Below are 20,837 nucleotides of genomic sequence, written 5' to 3'. Positions count from 1 at the left end.
CACAACAACATTAACTTTTTGGCACAAAAAACCAGTCAAGTGTCGATGCTCTATGATAACACCTAAATCCCACCTTTCAAACTCTGTTTGGAAACTTTTTATCGCGTTTTTTTTATCTTTTTAATAGTTTTTCAATGCCCGTTCACCTACTTAAAACCTGTACAATGATTTTCGCATGGATTAACTATTTTAAAACGTTTTTCATGCCTTTTTAACGCTTTTTCGATGTTGTTTCCTTTACAAACGCATTTGAACGTTTTTCTGCATGTTTTATTTTTTATTATTTTTACAATTAGTGGAGTCACTGAAGATGGATATGAGCTATTACCTCCGAATTCGTTGAACCTCCTTCGATTTGCATGAAAATTGGTGAGTGGTTAGAGGATATCTCAAGCAACAAAGGTGACATGGTTCCAACTTGCGCTTTTACCCTGGGAGTGGATGCCACCCCTTCTCGGGGGTGAAAATTATTTTGTTAAAAATAACGCCATTATTCTATAGAAGGACAAATTTCAAACAAAATTTGTTATATAAAGTTATTAAAATAAATCAAAACTTTTTGAGTTATTAAAGATCAAAGATTTTAATTTTTCTTGAGAAAAATGCATGTTTTTAACCAATTTTTCATCAATAACTCAAAACGTGTAAGTTTGTACAAAAAACTTATCATTATCAAAATTGAAGCTAATAAAAAATGAAATAAACCCCTCACTACAGAAACCTTTTAATGTTAACCAAAAGTGAGTTATAGGTAATTGAATGTATATTTTTTTCGGCGAGTAAAAAACTCTAAGTATTCAAGCTGAAATAACGGGAAATTGATGCATTTTATAACATAAATTTATTAAACATTTGTCAAGGTACTTAAATATATCTATTAAATGAGCCCCCGATCATGTTGTTAGCGTTAAAATTTATGCTCCAAAATTTTTTCAAAAGTTATCTTTTAAAAATTTTTCCAAAAATTGTTATTGTTTTTTTTTAATAACTCCGTTCGTGTTTACGATATCAGGTTCATGTAAAAACTATTTTAAAGTTAATTCTAAGTGCTATTTAATCACGTTGAACCTAATGTTTTAAACCCCATAATTTTTTACAAATAAAAGGTTAAATGACCCCGGTTGCATGGTTACCACAGCAAAATTTAAGATTTAAACGTTTCTATCTCGGTTATTTTTTACTCTATAGAAATAGTAAAACAGGTAAAATATTTGGCACAGAAAAAACTAAAATTTGGTTATACAGTAGAACCCCGCAAATCCGAACTAATTGGGGGGACAGCCTGTTCGGATTCCGAAAAGTTCGGATTATCCGAAAGTTAGCCTAAGAAGCTAAGGAAGATGATTTTTAAAAGATATGGTCTGCCACCGATCCCTTTATGAAACTTTATCCGCACGTTTATGCCTCCAATATTCTAAAGCTGAAAAATATTTAAATCACTGAAATATTAAATCACTAACGCCAGTAGTTTTGTTTGGTCACGGGACATGGGAATTCGGCCATGTAAATGATTCATTTAATTGGTAATCTGGATATTGATTACACTATGTTTCTCATGTTTCTTATCTTTTTCAATGTTTTCGTTCATAGTATACCATGGGAAATGTGTATTATGCACATTCCTTTATTGATTGTGTTTAAGTTTTTTAAAGGATGTACTTACTATGTGTATTTATTTTTAATAAATTTCACATGTCCAAATTCCTATTAATTTTACATTGTTAAATTTTAATATTTATACAATTAACAATTTATAATAAACATGTTTTTAAATTTTTATTTTGAATTTTTAGAATTTTTTTCACTTTCCGTTGGTTCGGATTTGCCGAAAGTTCGGATTTGCGGGGTTCTACTGTATATAATTTTTTAAGTATATTGAATATTTTTGGAGTTATTAACAAAAGAATATGAGAATTACAATAATTTTTAAAATTATATCTTTTTTTCAAAAATATGCATTCTAAACCGGTCAAAATTATCGAACACATTACTTACTTATGCTAATATAAAGAAGTTCTTGTAAGGATCACTATAAATTTTAATTTCTGTGGAAATGGCGTATGTTTTATTTTTCACTTTTTCCTAAAAAATTCGAAACGGTTCTTTTATTTTCATTATAACTTGCTTAATTTTGACGCTATTACCTTGTTCTGAAGCTCATTTGATAGGTATTCCGAAGTACTTTGGCAAATGTTTAGAAGGAGCATTTTATACATTGCATCGTTTTCCCGTTACTTAAGCTTGAATACTTAGATTTGAGTACTCGTCGAAAAAAATACACATTCAATTGCCAATAACTCACTTTGAACTAACATTAGTTTAGTTCTTTATGTGAGGAGTGTATTCAATTTATTATTGTCTTCAATTTCAGTAATAATAACTTTTTTGTAAAAGCTTATAGTTTTTGATTTATACGTGAAAACCGATTTAAAACATGCATTTTTTTACGAAAAATAAAATCTTTGGTCTTTAATAACTCAAAAAGTGTTGATACACTTTAGAGTGTTGTAATAACTTTATATAACAAATTTTACTTATAATTTGTCCCTCTATCGACTTATGGTATTATTTTTAATAAAATAATTTTCACCCCCGAGAAGGGGTGGCATCCACCCCCACGGTAAAAGCGCAAGTTGGCATCATGTCACCCTTGTTCCTTGAGGTATCCTCTAATTACTCATCAATTTTCATGAAAATCAATGGAGGTTCAACGAAATCGGAGGTGAAAACCTTCAGTGACTGCACTAAATGTCTTTTCGCCTGTTTTTAACTGTTGTACAACGATTTTTAGACAGGTTTAAAAGTTTCAAAACGCTTCTTAATGATTTTCGGACTTCTCTGCTAATTAATACCTTTATAATGTTTCCTATGTTTTCAATGCTTTATAAAGTTGTAATTTTTTTCATTTTTAGGGGATACGTTATTCATAGCTGGTTGTGGTAGATTTTTTGAAGGAACAGCTGAACAGATGTATTCTGCACTTGTTGAAAAACTGGGAAAGTTACCCGATAACACACGGGTCTTCTGCGGTCATGAATACACATTACAAAATCTAAAATTTGCCAAATCTGTCGACCAAAACAACCAAGATGTACTCAAGAAAATAGAATGGGCTGAAGGGCAGAGGAAAAAAGGGCTACCAACGGTAAGTAAATTTTCAAGCATTCAGTTTTATATATGCAAATTAAGTAGGAATTGACAAAAAAGGTTTGTTCCTTGGTTTTATGGTGTAGCACTAGTTCTAAAAAAGTGTAAGTGGTACACTAACTCATTTTTTTGCAAGGTATAGGTGTTCTTCTGCAAGGTCTGTTCCTTTGAAAAGTGTAGCAAAAATAGTGTGCAAAGAAAAACACCAGTGTAGATAAATCGAGTTTGACAACTGTTTAGCAAATTTGAACAAAATCCTTAACAACATTTACACCAAACGAATAATACCAGATAATTGGTTGGAGTCACTGTTTATAACGTTACCAAAGACAAACAGGCCCACCAAATGCAGCGATTTTAGACTAATTGGTTTGATGAGTCACGCACTTAAGAAACTTTTACGAATTATACAAAACCGAGTATTCCTTCTGTGCCAAAGTAGAATGGGTAATAAGCAATTTGGATTCAGAGATGGTCTAGAGTCTAGGACATAGGAACTAGAGAGGCGCTATTATGTATGCGCGTTCTCTTACAAAAAAGTTGTGAGTTCTAAAAGAACGTTTATGTTTGTTTCATCGACTTCGAGAAGGCATTCGACCGAGTACAACACGATACACTTTTCGATTGCCTGCTGGCTGCAGGTCTTGACCACTACGATATGTACTGGTCAAAGACTGCTAAAATACTTATATTACAATCAAATAGCCTCTGTCCAAGTTGGAGATAGTCGTACTGAAAAACTACCCATAAAACTTGGAGTACGACAGGTTTGTGTTTTGTCACCCAGTCTTTTGAATCTGTACTCTGAAGAAATCTTTATTGAGTCTTCAGGCTTTGGACGACAGACAAGAGGGAGTAAGACTGGACGGAGAAGTAATCAACAATATCAGATACGCTGACTATACAGTAGTGCAGCCGATATGTGAAACAATTGTGCATTTAATGATAGAAGCATATAATTTGGACCACATATATTACACATATAAAGGTTCAAATTTAGATACGAGGCTATCTCAGATTTTGCCTTTTACAAAAATGGCGGGCATTCAAAATGGCGACTATATATATGTGACTAATAGCACGATAACTTTTGAACGAAACGTCCGATTTCAACCAAATTTGGGATATAGGTTCTGTTTTTGTTCGTTCAAAAGTTATTGTGCTATTAGCCACATATGTATAGTCGCCATTTTGAAAGCCCATAATTTTTGAAAAGGGGAAAATCTGAGATGGCCTTATATCTAAATTTGAACCTTTATATGTGTAGTATATGTGGTCCAAATTATATGCTACTACCATTAGATGCACAATAATTCTTATATTTGCACGAATCTACCGCACATAGGTACATAAATATGAAGATACGTCATGCATTTATTAAATGTTAATTAACATAACTAAAAAGTTCGAAATATTTCCTAAAAAACATTTTTACGCTCCTTTCAATGGCGGTATTAGCTTTTTGAAAAAGTAATATATACAGGGTGAAAGAATTGAAAAAATAAACAACATATTTTTACATAAAAAATCAGGAAAAACACAACGTCTGGTAAACCGATTCTTCCGGTTGAAAACCTCGATATTATACATCAAAAAAAGAACCCATATACCAAATTTGGTTAATATCGGACTTTTCGTTCAAAAGTTATCGTGCTATTAGCCACGTATGTATAGTCGCCATTTTGATTGCCCGCCATTTTTCTAAAAGGTAAAATCTGAGATGGCCTCATTCTAAATTTAAACCTTTGTATGTGTAGTATATGTGGTCCAAATTATTGCTGCCATTAAATGCACAATAATTCTTATAATATTTGCACGAACCTGCTGCACATAGGTACATGTGGAGATAAGTTAATTACGTGGTAATTAACATGACTAAAAAGTTCAAAAATATTTCCTAAAAACATTTTTACGCTCTTTTCAATGCCGGTATTACCTTTTTGGCAAATTAATATATACAGGGTGAAAGAATTGAAAAAAAAACAACATATTTTTACATAAAAAAATCATGAAAAACACAGCTTCTGGTAAACCGACTCTTCCGGTTCAAGAGCTCGATCTTGTACACCAAAGAAAGAACCTTTATACCAAATTTGGTTAAAATCAGACTTTTCGTTCAAAAGGTATCGTGCTGTTAGTCACATATGTATCGTCGCCATTTTGAATGCCCGCCATTTTTGTAAAAGGTTAAATCTAAGATGGCTTCATATCTAATTTTGAACCTTTATATGTGTAGTATATGTGGTCCAAGTTATATGCTTCTAACATTAAATGCACAATTCTTATAATATTTGCACGAATCTGCCGCACTACAGCCATTCTTGCAGAAAATATACAAGATCTCCACACATTAGTAAATCTAGTCAGTGAAGCAAATTTTATCAGAGAAGCCTAAAAATCAATGTTTCAAAAACAAAGTGGATAGCAGTTGGAAATATTAATGTAGATCAAGTTTACTCCATCAATTTCTCTTGATGGAGTAAACCTATAACGGGTAAACCATTTTAAATACCTTGGCAGTGGTTTAAAGGTTAAATGTAAATTGCGACTCTGATGAAGAGATAATAACCAGGATCAAAATATCACATAAGGCTTTTATGATCTGAAAGCAGTTTTATGTAACAGAAACCTGTCCATGGATATTCGCAAGAAGGTCCTGAGATGTTACGTGTGGTCTATATTATTGTATGGCTGTGAGATATGGACATTAAAAACCACAATGCTTAACAAATTAGAATCATTCGAATTGTAGTTCTATCGACGAATCCCAAAGATATCGTGGGTTTCGCACACTTCCAATGAAGATGTTTTCCAAATGGTGCATTCAGAACGTCTGCCCCTAAACATCACAAAGAGGAGAAAAACAGAATAGGGAACTTGCATAAAATTTCAAATTCGAAAAAAATGTTATAAATCACAACGGACCATAATTTAAAACATGTCTATCTATCTATCTATCTATCTAATTAGCCTTCTTCGGTCCATCTTGGGACATAGGCCGCCCCAATTCTTTTCCATTCTTCTCTGTCTGTCGCTACAGTTATCCACCTAGAGCCCACGTGCTTCTTGACATCATCTGTCCATCTCATCTGTGGCCTTCCTCTGCTTCGTTTATATTCCCACGGTCTCCAATTTATAAGAATTTTATTCCATCGGTCTTCTTTTTGTCTTATAGTGTGTCCGGCAAATCTCCATTTCAACTTTGCCAACTTCTTGTCTACCATCCCTAACTTTGGTTTTCTCTCTTATCCACTCGTTTCTCTTTTTATCCATTAGTCTTATGTGCAACATTTGCCTTTCCATTGCTCTTTGCGTTTTTATGATCTTATCCATGTTTGCTTTTGTAAACGTCCACGTTTGGGAACCGTAAGGTAGAAAAGGGAGTACGCATTGATTGTATACCTTGGTCTTAAGATGTTGTGGATATCTTTTGTTTTTAAGGATGTAGCTTAGTTTTCCAAATGCCGCCCATGCCAGTCTAACTCGTCTTTTGATCTCTGCTGTTTGGTTTCCCTTGTTAAGTTTTATAATTTGACCCAGATATTTATAATCATGAACTTGTTCTATTTCATCTTGTCCGATCCTCATTGTGATGTCCTCATCTGTATTTGTTATGATTTTGGTCTTGCTGTAATTCATATTAAGGCCTATCTTTCCGGCTTTTATGTCTAGTTCTTTCATCATTTCAAACAATTCTTCTTTTTTATCGGTTATCAATACGATGTCATCGGCGTACCTTAGGTGGTTCAAGCGTTGTCCACAAATTGTTATACCTTTTTCTTCCAATTCTAATCTTTTAAAGATATCTTCCAGAGCCTGATTGAAAAGTTTCGGTGATATTGTGTCACCCTGTCTTACGCCTCTATTTATTTGAATTGATATACTTTGGTATACTTTAATTGTTGTTGTGGCTTCTTTATATATATGGGCTATTAGGTCTGTATATCTGTGGTCAATTCTGCTATTAATCAAAGAACTTTTCACTGCCCAATGTTCGACACTGTCAAAAATCTTTTCGAAATCTGTGAACGCTATATATAGAGGGATGTGGTGTTCATTTGCTCGTTCTACAGTATAGCCCGAAATAAACAGTACTGAAACTGAAACATAGGTTTCTCTTTCTGCACGCGTCATACCCAAATTAACTTGTATAAACCTGCCAAGTCAATCTTAACAATTATTAATTATTAGTTATTGTTAAGAAATACTTGGCAGGTTTATAGGTTAATTTGGGTATGACAGCGTGCAGAAATAGAAACCAGTGTTTCAGTTTCAGTACTGTTTATTTCGAGCTATACTGTATAAGGATTTTCATACTTAATAAATGGTCATTTGTGCTAAATCCCTTTCTAAAACCAGCTTGTTCTTTCGACTGGTATCCATCGAATTTTGTCGTCAATCTATTGGTTAAAATTTTTGTTAGGAGTTTATACATTCCATTGAGGAGTGTTATAGGACGGTAGTTTTTTATATCTGCTTTGTCCCCTTTCTTGTGTGGAATAATGGTTACGGATTTCTTCCAGTTGTCTGAGATTCTTTTTTCTTTTAATACATTGTTAAAAAGGGAATGGAGAGTATTAATTACCACTTTTCCACCATATTTCAGCATCTCTGCAGTTATTCCGTCTTTTCCAGGCGATTTGTTATTTTTCATTTCTTTCAATGCCTTCTTTATTTCTGATTTGCTTACTTCTGGCTGTAATTCTGAGTTGACATTTTTTATTTTCGACTTAAGTTGGGTTTTAATTTCTTCTGATGGTTCTTTTTTTGTTTTATATAACTCTGAGTAGAAATGTTGGATTATATTTATGATGTCTTTAATGTTTGTTTCTACTCCGTTTACGTCTTTTATTTTGTTTTCAAATCTGCCGAGTTTCGGTCTTAAACATTTCATATTATTGTTGTTCTGTATTACTTCTTCTATTTTATTTCTTGTTCTTTTCTCGTAGTTTCTTTTGTCATTTTGCTTACTGTTTTATTGATTTCTACATATTCTATAGATTTCCTTTTGCCTTCTTCGATCAGCTTTCTTCTTTTATCCATAAGCTTCTTTGTTTATTCTGATACATAGTTGTCCTTTTTACATCCTTTTTTGCTATTTCTTTTCCTGGTGTAACCATCGTTGTTGTAAGTATGTTGTCTATTTCGTCTATATCTTTATCATTACTGTCTAATTTTTCGGTAAGTTGTTCTTTTAACAGGTCTTTGTATTTCTCTTTATATTGCCCTAGTTTGTTTCTATCTACTAGATCCGAATTTCTTATTATTTTTCTTTTCGTCTCATAGTTACCGTCGATACTAATTTTTGCTCTGACCATCCTGTGATCGCTACCTGTTGTGAATTTGTTAAGAACTGTTACATCTTTAATGATATATCGTTCCGTGGACAGTATGTAGTCGATCTCATTTTTTGTGGACCCATTAGGGCTGATCCATGTCCATTTTCTTTGGGTCTTTTTTTGTAGAAGGAGTTCATTGCGTTTAGACGCTTTTAAAACATGTATCAAAGATAAAAAAAGTTGTTTTTGTGTTCCGTTTGGCCCCTAAAGACGATTCTAAATTCAAATTATTGCAGCTAGCCCAAAACGCGTCGTGACGTCATATGATTATATGTTTACATTCTGCACCAACAAAGTAAACAAAATTGTATATAATTTTAAATTAGACATTATAAACGTCATTAGAAAATACGTTTGATCGTTTGAACTACTTTAAATCCATAGAAAACTTGTACTTTTAGAAAATGGCACTAAACAACACTTATGGTGTTTTCTTATATTGTCCATAGTAAACCTTCTTTCCTTTCCTTCAAAAACTGTCAAACTCCAATCTCAACAAACTGGTATATATTATTACAATGGCATACGATAAATGTCATTAGAATATAAATATTTTCCCTTATTCCGCGACGATGAGTTGGCCAAATACCCAAGTAGGTGGAGGCCAATAAACTAAAGAAGAAGAAAAGAATACACCTAAATATAACCATAAATATAAATATAACCACACAGTTAAACTATGTGACATCACGGGTCGTTTGAACTAAACTTACGTGCATAGAAATCGGCCCACTTAAAAATTTGGTCATTTTTGATATCTCATATTTCCTAAACCTGTTGGCCGATTTAAGTGATTTTCGGAACATGTTATAGCCTGATTCTTTAGCAATACCACCGTAATAAGATTGTTGCTAAACAGCTAAATTTTCATTTTATACCGGGTATACCAATCAAACTGTGTTTTTTTCTCAAAGTTCGCATCACCCTGTCGAATATTCTAGCATTTATAAAATACTGAAATTAAAACCCTACTATAGCCTCAGGTTTTCTTAACATTCTGTTTTTTATTCATTAGTTTATGTTGCATAATAAAAAAGTTAGGTACTTTAACAACTAGACATGTTCTTCATCAATACACGGTGTTTTTAAATAAGTGCGACAAACTGTAAGGGGTAATTCTGCATGAAAAAATAATGACAGTTGGCTTGATAAACGTATGTCCGCAAATGTTTCGCTCCGAGATACGGGATGTTGAATTGTTTCTTACAAATTGACGATTTATTTATTGCTTTAAAACCAGTTGAGATATGCAAATGAAATTTGGTAGGTTTTAAGAGATAGTTATTGCGGATTTTTTGACATAAAATTAAGAATTTTATATTCACCATTAGCGTGCATAAGGTAATATGATCGGTCATATTACACGTATGCGCGCTAATGGTGAATATTAAATTCTTGATTGTATGTCAAAACATGTGCAATAACTACGTCTTAAAACCCACCAAATTTCATTGGCAGATCTCAACCGGTTTTAAAGCAATAAAATAAATCATCAGTTTGTAAGAAAAAATTCAACATCTCGTATCTCGGAAACCAAACATTTGAGGACATACGTTTATAAAGCCAACTGTCATTATTTTTTCATGCAGAATTATCCCTCAAAGTTTGTCGCACTTATTTAGAAACATCGTGTATTGATGAAGAACATTTCTAGTTGTTAAAGCACCTAACTTTTTTATTATCCAACATAAACGAATGAATCAAAAAACAGAATGTTAAGAAATCCTAAGGCTATAGTTGGGTTTTAATTTCAGTATTTTATACACGCTAGAATATTCCACAGGGTGATGCGAACTTAGAGAAAAAAACACAATTTGATTAGTACACCCGGTATACAATGAAAATTTACCTGTTTAGCAACAATATTATTAGAGTGGTATTGTTAAAGAATCAGGCTATAACATGTTCAAAAAATAAGTGAAATCGGCCAACAGGTTTAGGATATATGAGACATCAAACATGACCAAATTTTTAAGTGGGCCGATTTCTATGCACGTAAGTTTATTTTAAAATACAGAAGACTTTAAACTTGTACTTCTAAGTTATTATGAGTTTTTGAAGCGTGAAATTTTGAAAATCTCATTTTTAACGAAACTGAACAATATTATGTAATAAAAAAAATGTGCAAGTTCCCTATTTCGGCCTGTGTCTTTATAAATTTGTAAAAAGCTCAGACAACAGATAGTTACCAAGGATTCTGCACTCCGACTTATAGAGAATTTTCTCTGTGTCCAGATAGATGTTGCTAACGCGTCCGCCCGCATTTAATACTTTATTTATATGCATACTTCGACAGCTTAGATTCAGTTTCAGTTTGCTTCGGGATACACCACAGGCGGCTCTGAAGACACTGAAAAGCAGAAACCATGGTCAGCCGATGGTGGCGGCCCCGTATAGAATTTAATCTAAAACTGTCTTTCCTTAAAAACAGACTACTTTGGTCATATAATTAGAGGAAGTGTTTTAAGTTCCTTTCGTCATGTATATCAAATATCAAACAATATTGTTCATACAAATCTTTATTAGCAATCAAGAAGCTGCAACACTTACACAACTTACAACTTACTTCGCTTAAATTCAAGGAAAAGTGGAGAGAAACAGATAGATTGGTCGTAAGAAACGTTCATGGTTGCGTAATATTAGACAATGGTCTGGTTAGACAGTAGAAGAATTATTTCGCGCAGCAGCCGATAGAGACAGGTTTCAGGAACTGGTAAACATGATGACTAGACGAAGCAACGAAGCACTAAAAAGCCCAAAACCTAGAAATTTTGTGCAGCAAGATGAATCGTCATGCAACGTTTTGCATTCAATTCGAGAGAGTGTCAGGCAATTTTGTGAACTAAATTGATCTCCGGCAAAAAAATTTGTGCATGAGAAAATGCATTTTCAAAGTGCATCTCGAAGAGATGGAAAATGAAAAATTTAGAACTCAGGAAATATTGACAGAGATGAGTTCAATTTTTATACATATTTGGGAGTTTTGGAGGTCAGTGAACACAAATTTCATGACGGCGATGGTCTCCGAGGTACCTGGTGCCCAAGGTGGAGTTCGTCGCCTGGACGATGGAATAATCCGCGGGGCGATCGAATATTTCGCGAAATGAAGATAGGATCGAAAAACTGAAAAATACGCGTTTAATATATTTCAAAAATCTATCGAATGACAGTAAAGACGAACCCCCCACTCCATCCCCTGGAGGTGGGGTAGGGGTAACTTTAAAATCTTAAACGAAAACGCGCATTTGTTATTACAGATTTGGATTGCTTACGTAAAAATAAGCAACTTTTATTCGAGAAATTTTTGAAGTTATACTTCTTTACGCGCGATATGAGGGTGAATTTTAATAGGATTAAAACCTACGATCCCGGCGCATGCGCATTATAACTTTGTTCTGATTGGATGTTCAAATGACATGTCAAAAATTATCCAATATGGCAGCTGTAGCGCAGCTGTGGTTTGGACGGTTGACGGTTTGGTTATGTATGGTTGTTGCGTTTTGAAATTTGTGGGAAGAGAAACATCAAAGGTTAGTTAATAGTTATACTGCCTTTTTAAATAGTTTTCATATTATATTTTTGAAGTTATACTTCAAAATGTTTTAATTTATGTATGTGGCAGTCCAGAAAAGGTGTGGAAAGAATATATTAGTGTTTTTAAATATATTTTTCTACAAACGTGTTAAAAATGCAATTTTTAGGACTCCATAGGAGCGTTAAAAATGCTACTTTAAGGCACTAGTGCTTTAAAATTTTTAAGGCACTGCAGTTAAAAGTGAATTGTCAAATTGTGAAACGTCAAAATATTTATATTTCATTTATTAACATTAATATTAATAATACAACTTGAAATTTGAAAAAGGTGGTTTAAAAGGTTTTTTATTATAATTTGTCTTTGGATTTGTCTTCCTTGGGCGTAAAATAATAAAACATCTATTTTTATATTTCACTTGTCACCGTGATGTATAATTATGTATATCTGAAAGGTAAGTAGCATGCGGCTTGATGGCCTTGTTGGTAGAGTATTGGACCAGAGATCAAAAAATCGCGAGATTGCGGGTTCAAATCCCGGACGATTCATTTTTTTTCTTTTTTTTTTAATATTTGGCATTGTTAAGTTTTGGTTCATTTTTGGTAATTATTGTTAATTTTTGTATTGTAACTGTTAAGTAGGTATATTTATTTCGTTGAAATTATATTATAATAGAAGTATAACTTCTTACGTGCGTACAAAGTACACACACATTCTTTTTTCGAATTGTGGATAGATGGTGCTATAATCGGAATAAACGATTTATCGTGAGACCATAGGTAAATTATAGAAACGGTCTAATATCTCGAGAAATACGTATCTAACGTAATAAAATACGTATTTAATATTTTTCAAGAACCTATCGAATAACATCAAACACGACTCTCCACTCCACCCCATGGAGGTGGGGTGGGGGTTAACTTTAAAATCTTAAATGAGAAACCTCATGTTTGATTGCAGATTTGCATTCCTCATGAAAAAATAAGTAATATTTATTCGAAACATTTTTTAGAATTGTTAATAGATGGCGCTAATAAATAGTGTTTTTCCGATTATAGCGCCATCTATCCATAATTCGAAAAATGTCTCGAATAAAAGTTACTTATTTTTACGTAAGGAATCCAAATCTGCAATAAAAAACGGGGGCTCCTATTTAAGATTTTAAAGTTACACCCCATCCCACCTCCAAGGGGTGGAGTGGAGGGTCGTGTTTTATGTTATTCGATAGGTTCTTAAAAAATATAAAAGACGTATTTTTTGGTTTGTTATTTGGAAGTGTAGTTCTCGAGATATTAGACCGTTTCTATAATTTACCTATGGTATCACGAAAAAATCGTTTTTTCCGATTATAGCGCCATCTATCCACAATTCTAAAAAATGTCTCGAATAACAGTTGCTTACTTTTACGTAAGCAATCCAAATCTGCAATAACAAGTGGGGTTTCTATTTAAGATTTTAAAGTTACCCCCACCCCACCTCCAGAGGGTGGAGTAAGGTGGTCGTGTTTAGTGTCATTCGATAGATTTTTGAAAAATACTGTACACGTATTTTTCAATTTTTCGATCCAATCTTCATTTCGCGAATTATTCGATGGTCCCGCGAATTATTCGGTCGTCGCAGGCGACGAGTTCCTCCCTGGGCACCAGGTACCTCGGAGACCATCGTCGACATGAAATTCGTGTTCAGTGACCTCCAAAACCCTCAAGTATAAAAATTAAACTCATTTTCGTCAATATTCCCTGAGTACTAAATTTTTTATTTTCCATCTCTTCTAAATGCACTTTAAAGATGCTTTTTGAGTTCCGCAGTCACTTTGCAGTGTGGGCAGCATATCCCAATATAAAACTTATGGAACCTTGCAGCTCAGTGTTGCCGGTTTTAAGCAAACGCACTTAAAGTCCGTCTAAATAGAATATTCCAGAAGTCCAAAACATCTTGATTTGAAAATATGTGGGTTTTATTATTTTTAAATAATACATGGATAGGTAACTATGAAAGATATTTATACGATATTAAAGATATATCATTTGAATATTAAGTATAATTAGCCTGTGATTAATATTATATTTAATAGTTATTTATGATATAAGTGTTAAGAGTACAATTTTAAGACACGCATGTGAAAGTTTGCAGAATGAGCGAAGCGAATTCTGCAATTTACATGAGTGCCTTAAAATGTACTTTTTAACACGTGTACTTTGTACGCACGTAAGAAGTTATACTTCTATTATATGATTTCAACGAAATAAATATACTTTCAACAGGTTATTTGTATTTAAAAATCAAACTAATTTTACTTACTACTTAGTTACTACTTTACAACAATTTTTATTAAAACAACCGGCGACCTCTCGGCGATTCGAACCGGCGACCTCTCGATCTCCGGTCGAACGCGCTACCACCGAGCTAAACTCCCTTTGCTTTGACAGCTTACAAGATTTCTCATACATACTGACAAATTTAATAGACCAAGTGAGGTATAAAAATACTTTAAAATTTATTTAATATAAATATTAATATCTCTTGGCAACACTGTTCTTCATAAGAGTCTGTACTGAAAGGTGACCGTGGAACGCAGTATAGATTTAATGCTTCGTTGCCTAGTCTAGACAGTCAACGTCTGAATACGGACACGGCACCTAAAGAAGAAAAAGAATTTTAAAAACTGAAGTATCTACAAATTTTAATTTGATTACATTTTTTATTTTGTTGTTTCTAACGTGACTTGTTATACCCGTAACACAAAGGTACATAACTGCACTAAAAGGTTCTTTTGTTTAGTGGCACAGCCATGATTTTCGTTCCACACTAGCCAGTGTAGTCTACACTCAACTACACTCGAAAACAAAGGAACAGACCTAAAATATCTTAATTAAAATTATTGTGAATGTGTTACTTACTTAGATTGTGATAGTTAACAGGCGACACATACTCATTTGTCATTTGCCTCGAGTCAGTTTTAATTGATATTAATATTTTGTAGGTGCCATCTACAATTGGAGAAGAAAAGACCTACAATCCGTTTATGAGGGTGACTACAAGCGTGATCCAAAATCATGCGGGCTGTACATCACCAATCGAAGCTATGAAAAGCATTAGAAAAGAAAAAGATAATTTCGTTCCTTCGTAAACCGTAATATCAATATATTTCTCAACCTGATATTTTTTTATTGTTTTTAATTTGTTGCAAATATACTGTTAGTTACGTCATATAATGTGTTTCATTTAAACCAAAAACCGAAAAGTATGCCAAGAATTTTTTTGGAAGGATTAGGCCAGGCAATGAAGCAGTAAAAAGGCCAAAACCTACCAAATTTTTGCAGTTGGATAAATCTCAATGAAACTTTTTGCATTCGATTCGTAAAAGTATTATAAAACTTTGTGAACTAAAGTGATGATGGCGAAATAAAAATTGCAGAATTGAACATGGAAAATGAATTTCAAAAAATTACGAGAAACGAGCTTAATTTTGGTACCCAGGGGTTTTTGGGCTCGCTGAACACGAATATCATGACGGCAAGGGTCTTCGGCGCAACTGGTGATCAAGATGGGACTTGTCTACTGCAGTTTCGTAGAAAATCGATATACAATTTTTGGGACCGCTGAACACGAATTTAATAAATTGAAGAGTCTCAGATGCAGAATCCACCATTAAAATGGTAAATAGTAATTTAAATCTGAGACTTTTCATGTTGAAAGTTCTTTCTGGTACATTCTTAATCTGCGACTTTAACAATTTATAAGACCGCAGACGACGAATGTAGAAAAGGAATTTGCAAGGAATCCTTTTTGTTTTCTACATTCGTCGTCGGAGGTCTTATAAATTGTTAAAGTCACAGATTAAGGATGTGCCAGAAAGAACTTTCAACATGAAACGTCTCAGATTTAAATTACTATTTACCATTTTAATGGAGGATTCTGCATCTGAGATTCTTCAATTTGTTAAGAGATGTCGCTGGATTTCAAATTCCCCTTAAATTGATGGTTGAGCTGTTTTTCGATTCAGAGGAGTGCACGCTAGCGCTGTTGAAAAAGCCTGAAACGGTGAAAACAGCTATCCGGCGATTGTGCATCCCTCTGAATCAAAAACAAGCAAAACCATCATTTACTTTTTTATCTTTACTCAGATTTGAGTACTAGAAAGTTCCTCATCTGTCCTTTTCCGAGACGAATGAAAACGGAATGTGATTGCAAGGAATCCTTTTTGTTTTCTACATTCGTCGTCTGCGGTCTTATAAATTGTTAAAATCGCAGATTAAGGATGTACCTACCAGAAAGAACTTTCAACATGAAAAGTCTCAGATTTAAATTACTATTTACCATTTTAATGGTGGATTCTGCATCTGAGACTATTCAATTTGTTAAGAGATGTCGCTGGATTTCAAATTCCCCTTAAATTGATGGTTGAGCTGTTTTTCGATTCAGAGGAGTGCACGCTAGCGCTGTTGAAAAAGCCTGAAACGGTGGAAACAGCTGTCCGGCGATTGTGCATCGCTCTGAATCAAAAACAAGCAAACCATCATTTACTTTTCTATCTTTACTCAGATTTGAATACTAGAAAGTTCCTCTTCTGTCCTTTTCCGAGACGAATGAAAACGGAATGTGATTGCAAGGAATCCTTTTTGTTTTCTACATTCGTCGTCTGCGGTCTTAAAAATTGTTAAATTCGCAGATTAAGGATGTACCTACCAGAAAGAACTTTCAACATGAAAAGTCTCAGATTTAAATTACTATTTACCATTTTAATGGAGGATTCTGCATCTGAGATTCTTCAATTTGTTAAGAGATGTCGCTGGATTTCAAATTCCCCTTAAATTGATGGTTGAGCTGTTCTTCGATTCAGAGGAGTGCACTATGGAGACCTGTAAGAAGGAGTGGAAACGCAATGCATCGTTTGTGGGCTAACTTTTCAACCTCTAATTCAACTTTCAGCAATCGCCGCTAGAGGCGCAAGTGTTCGAATAGGTGCTACAAATACATTAGCTCTTATGGACTTATTTAATATTTAACTCATTTTATTTTTGTTTTTAGCGTAATTAGACATTAATTTATTGGTGGATTGTAGCTGAATATGTTTTATGCCAAAAATAAATTATTTTAACCTTATAACATATCGACGTGTGGTAAAAAGTGTATTCTTTATATACCATTGTAGATGGAGATGTGACATCAAATTTAAATTTGTCATTACTTTAATATGTAGGACAGCTTATTTTGAAGCGGAAATATTTTGTCACATTATCTAACTGCCACATTTATATACCAATGGTATTTCAACTGCAAATTAATTTTTTAATATCTTTGTAACTGATATCAAAAAGTTTGTTAGTTGAAAAAATTGACTTAACTGTACGTAATTGTTTTTAAAAAGTTATTTAAATAATTTGAAGTTTATTGATCAATTTTTTTTAATTATTCTTTTTATCAAAATTTAAACTGCTTTTTTTTGAATACTTCATTTATCTATATTCTGAAAGCTTACCTATCAGATGTTTAAATTTAGTTAATAAAAATATATGTCTATAAACTACGCAGACGATAGTCTGACTTTTATAAAATTAATGTTAATTTTTGTGAAATATTTTGCCTCAAAAAATGCATTGTTTCGACAGAAAAACTTTCAAGATCGTCCTACTATTATCACTATAATTTTCAGGTTAAAAACCAATAATAGGCACAAATTTTATTTACACCGAAGGAAATAACATACAAACGAATAGGTTTAATCCACGAACGTTATAAATAACATAAAGACAAATCTTTATTAAAAGTCTTTATTAACTTCGTTAAGTTCCCTTTTGAATTTTTTATCGGAACGATAACTCGATATAAATCCCGGTACGAAGCAAGTTCTTTTAGTGTAAGCTTTCTTGGCACTCATATTTAAATAATATTAACCACCAAAACCAATAATCTTATATTAACTACGAATAATTAATTATTTTCAAAATTTTCACATTCACTCCAATGCAAAAGTAGCATCTATTTCTACGCCACCGCCGCCCTAGCGAGAAACAAAGCAAACAGGCAAAATTGTGTACAAAAATTTCAAGGTCGTCCTATCTCGATTCCTCTCCTCTGTGTAGGTCTCCATAGAGTGCACGCTAGCGCTGTTGAAAAAGCCTGAAACGGTGAAAACAGCTATCCGGCGATTGTGCATCCCTCTGAATCAAAAACAAGCAAAACCATCATTTACTTTTTTATCTTTACTCAGATTTGAGTACTAGAAAGTTCCTCATCTGTCCTTTTCCGAGACGAATGAAAACGGAATGTGATTGCAAGGAATCCTTTTTGTTTTCTACATTCGTCGTCTGCGGTCTTAACAATAATTCGCAGATTAAAGATGTACCAGAAACAACTTTCAACATGAAAAGTCTCAGATTTAAATTACTATTTACCATTTTAATGGTGGATTCTGCATCTGAGACTCTTCAATTTGTTAAGAGATGTCGCTGGATCGCGTCCCGATGGGAATTTGAATGATCTTTCAAATTCTCGTTAAATTGATGGTTGAGCTGTTTTTCGATTCAGAGGAGTGCACGCTAGCGCTGTTGAAAAAGCCTGAAACGGTGGAAACAGGTGTCCGGCGATTGTGCATCCCTCTGAATCAAAAACAAGCAAAACCATCATTTACGAATTTAATGTTGGCGATGGTCTCCAAGGCACCTGATGAGCAAGACGAACTAATCTTGCATCGAATTTCCTTATAAGTAGGTACTGTAGACGAGTCCCCCTGTGCACGCACCAGGTGTCTCGATTCTCTATTCGGTAATGTAAACATTAACATCACTATTTCTACAGAGTGGCCAAAAATAATTTTAGAATTACCTTAATTGCCGCAAAAAGAAGAATATATGTAATTTATTTAACTCAAAATACATTTTACTGACGTCAGAATATATAAAAAATGTTTATTTCATAAATAAACATTTCTTCTCGCTTAAATTAAATGTCAAACAGTCACCCACCTGGCTCTTGGCAGTTTGAACATTTAATTTAAACGAAAAGCAATGTTTATTTTTCAAATAAACATTTTTTCCCCTTTTCTGATAACAGTAAAATGTATTTTGAGTTAAATAAATGACATACATTTTTTCTTTTTGCGGCAATTAATTTAATTCAAAAATTATTTTCTGACCACTCTGTATAAATAATGATGTACATGTTTATATTACTGAATAGATAATTAAATAACCTTTCAAATGAGCTGCCTAACGACCCCTATTCCCATTTAAAAAAATCATCGAATCACGCTCAAATTTATGACGTCACTATTATTGCATACACGCCAGAAAATCGTAACTTAAAAATAAAAATCGATCTGTCTCGGGATTTTTCTCCAAAGTGGCCTATTTTCGAAAAACTGAATTTATTCCATAATTTAGAACCTCTCATCTGTATATAAGTACAGTATGTCCCTGTAAGTTGTATCCATATGGAAAACTTTTTTATTATGAATTTTACGAGAAAAAGTTATTCTTCATAAAAAGCTTTGCATGGTCTAAAATCTAAAACCCAATATTCAACTATCAAATATCAAATTTTATGAATATTATATGAGGTACCTACATACATCCAAAAATATGAATTTCGCTCATTTAAAAAGAAAAATTCAAATTTTTTTTTATTAGAAGGATGTAATTGCATATTAGAATATAGTTCTTAATTCCAAACAACTTTTTATAATAACAATTTTCAATATTGTGGAAAATAAAGCTAGGTACTTTACTCTTGAGCGACATTCATATTTTTTGACATACCTCTAATAATATTGATAAAATTTCATATGTGATGGTCGAATCATAGGTTTTAGACCATGCAGAGCTTTTTATGAAGAATAATTTTTTTTCGTAAAATTAATAATAATAGCTATTTGTATAACAAGGGAGGAAAGTGCTTCTTTTCCTCCCGAGAATGAAGTTTACTGCCCGACGCGTAGCGGAGGGCAGTAATCATTCAAGGGAGGAAAAGGCACTTTACTCCCATGTTATACATATGGTTTTTCCACCTTCCTCAAATAACAAGTCATTTTATCATTTTTACTTAATTTATTTATGTAACTAACCAACAAAATTTATTAGAACTAAAACTAGCAAGTAGGTACAATATAACTGTCAACTGTCAAATATAAGTCAAATTATTAATGTAAACATTGTTAAATCAGAATAACAATTTAGTGTTTTTTACCATTCTACAAAATACAGAGTGTTTTTAAATAAACGTTAAAATGTATAGATACTTACGTAATAGAAAATAGATATTGTACAGGGCGTCAATAAGTTATATTACATGAATGAAATACCATGACGTCACTTTTACTTTTCCTCCCTAGGGAGGAAAAATATTTTCCTCCCTAGGGAGGAAAAGTACAACTTTGCTCCCTACAATCAGGTCCGGAAAAGTATACTTTCGGTAGAGGTAGGTGGAAAAAAAGTTTTCCATATAGTTCCAACTTACAGGGACATACTGTATATAAAACACAGTAAAATAATTTAAAAACAAAATAAAAATAAAGCAACACAAAATTATTTATTATGTATCTGTAAAAATAATATTGTAGCACTAACGTTATGAAATAAGAAATTTATGACTATGAATCTGCAATAAATCATCAATCACAAACAAGTCTGGCTAGTTGGCTCTGCCGAAGCCATTTTTCGGAATTAAAGCCTGAAAAGCCCTAGTAACGACTTTGCATTGATTGTGTATCCAATTTACATAAAACTCCAGGATACAAGATCCATCCTGGGAACCGAGTGCCTCTGAGACCATCGCCATCATGATATTCGTGTTCAGCTAGCTCAAAAACCTCCAAGTTT

The 20,837-nt window shown here is 33.1% G+C and overlaps 1 protein-coding gene across 3 annotated transcripts in view; it reads left to right on the top strand.

Annotated features, from left to right (window-relative positions):
* The window catches only part of LOC114329326 (hydroxyacylglutathione hydrolase, mitochondrial), a 47,564-nt gene extending 32,331 nt beyond the window's left edge, over positions 1-15,233 (top strand). For all 3 annotated transcript variants that reach the window (XM_050649695.1, XM_028278382.2, XM_028278381.2), the window contains exons 5-6: positions 2,913-3,145; positions 15,002-15,233. In XM_050649695.1, the coding sequence (XP_050505652.1) occupies positions 2,913-3,145; positions 15,002-15,148 (380 nt within the window). In that variant the 3' untranslated portion in view covers positions 15,149-15,233. The remainder of the gene's footprint in view (positions 1-2,912; positions 3,146-15,001) is intronic.
* The last annotated feature ends 5,604 nt before the right edge of the window (positions 15,234-20,837 follow it).

The sequence above is a fragment of the Diabrotica virgifera genome, chromosome 4 (genome assembly GCF_917563875.1).
Source record: "Diabrotica virgifera virgifera chromosome 4, PGI_DIABVI_V3a".
Lineage (NCBI taxonomy): Eukaryota > Metazoa > Arthropoda > Insecta > Coleoptera > Chrysomelidae > Diabrotica > Diabrotica virgifera.
The sequence above is the reverse complement of the archived record's forward strand: the minus strand, read 5'-3'. Positions and strand labels throughout refer to the sequence as shown.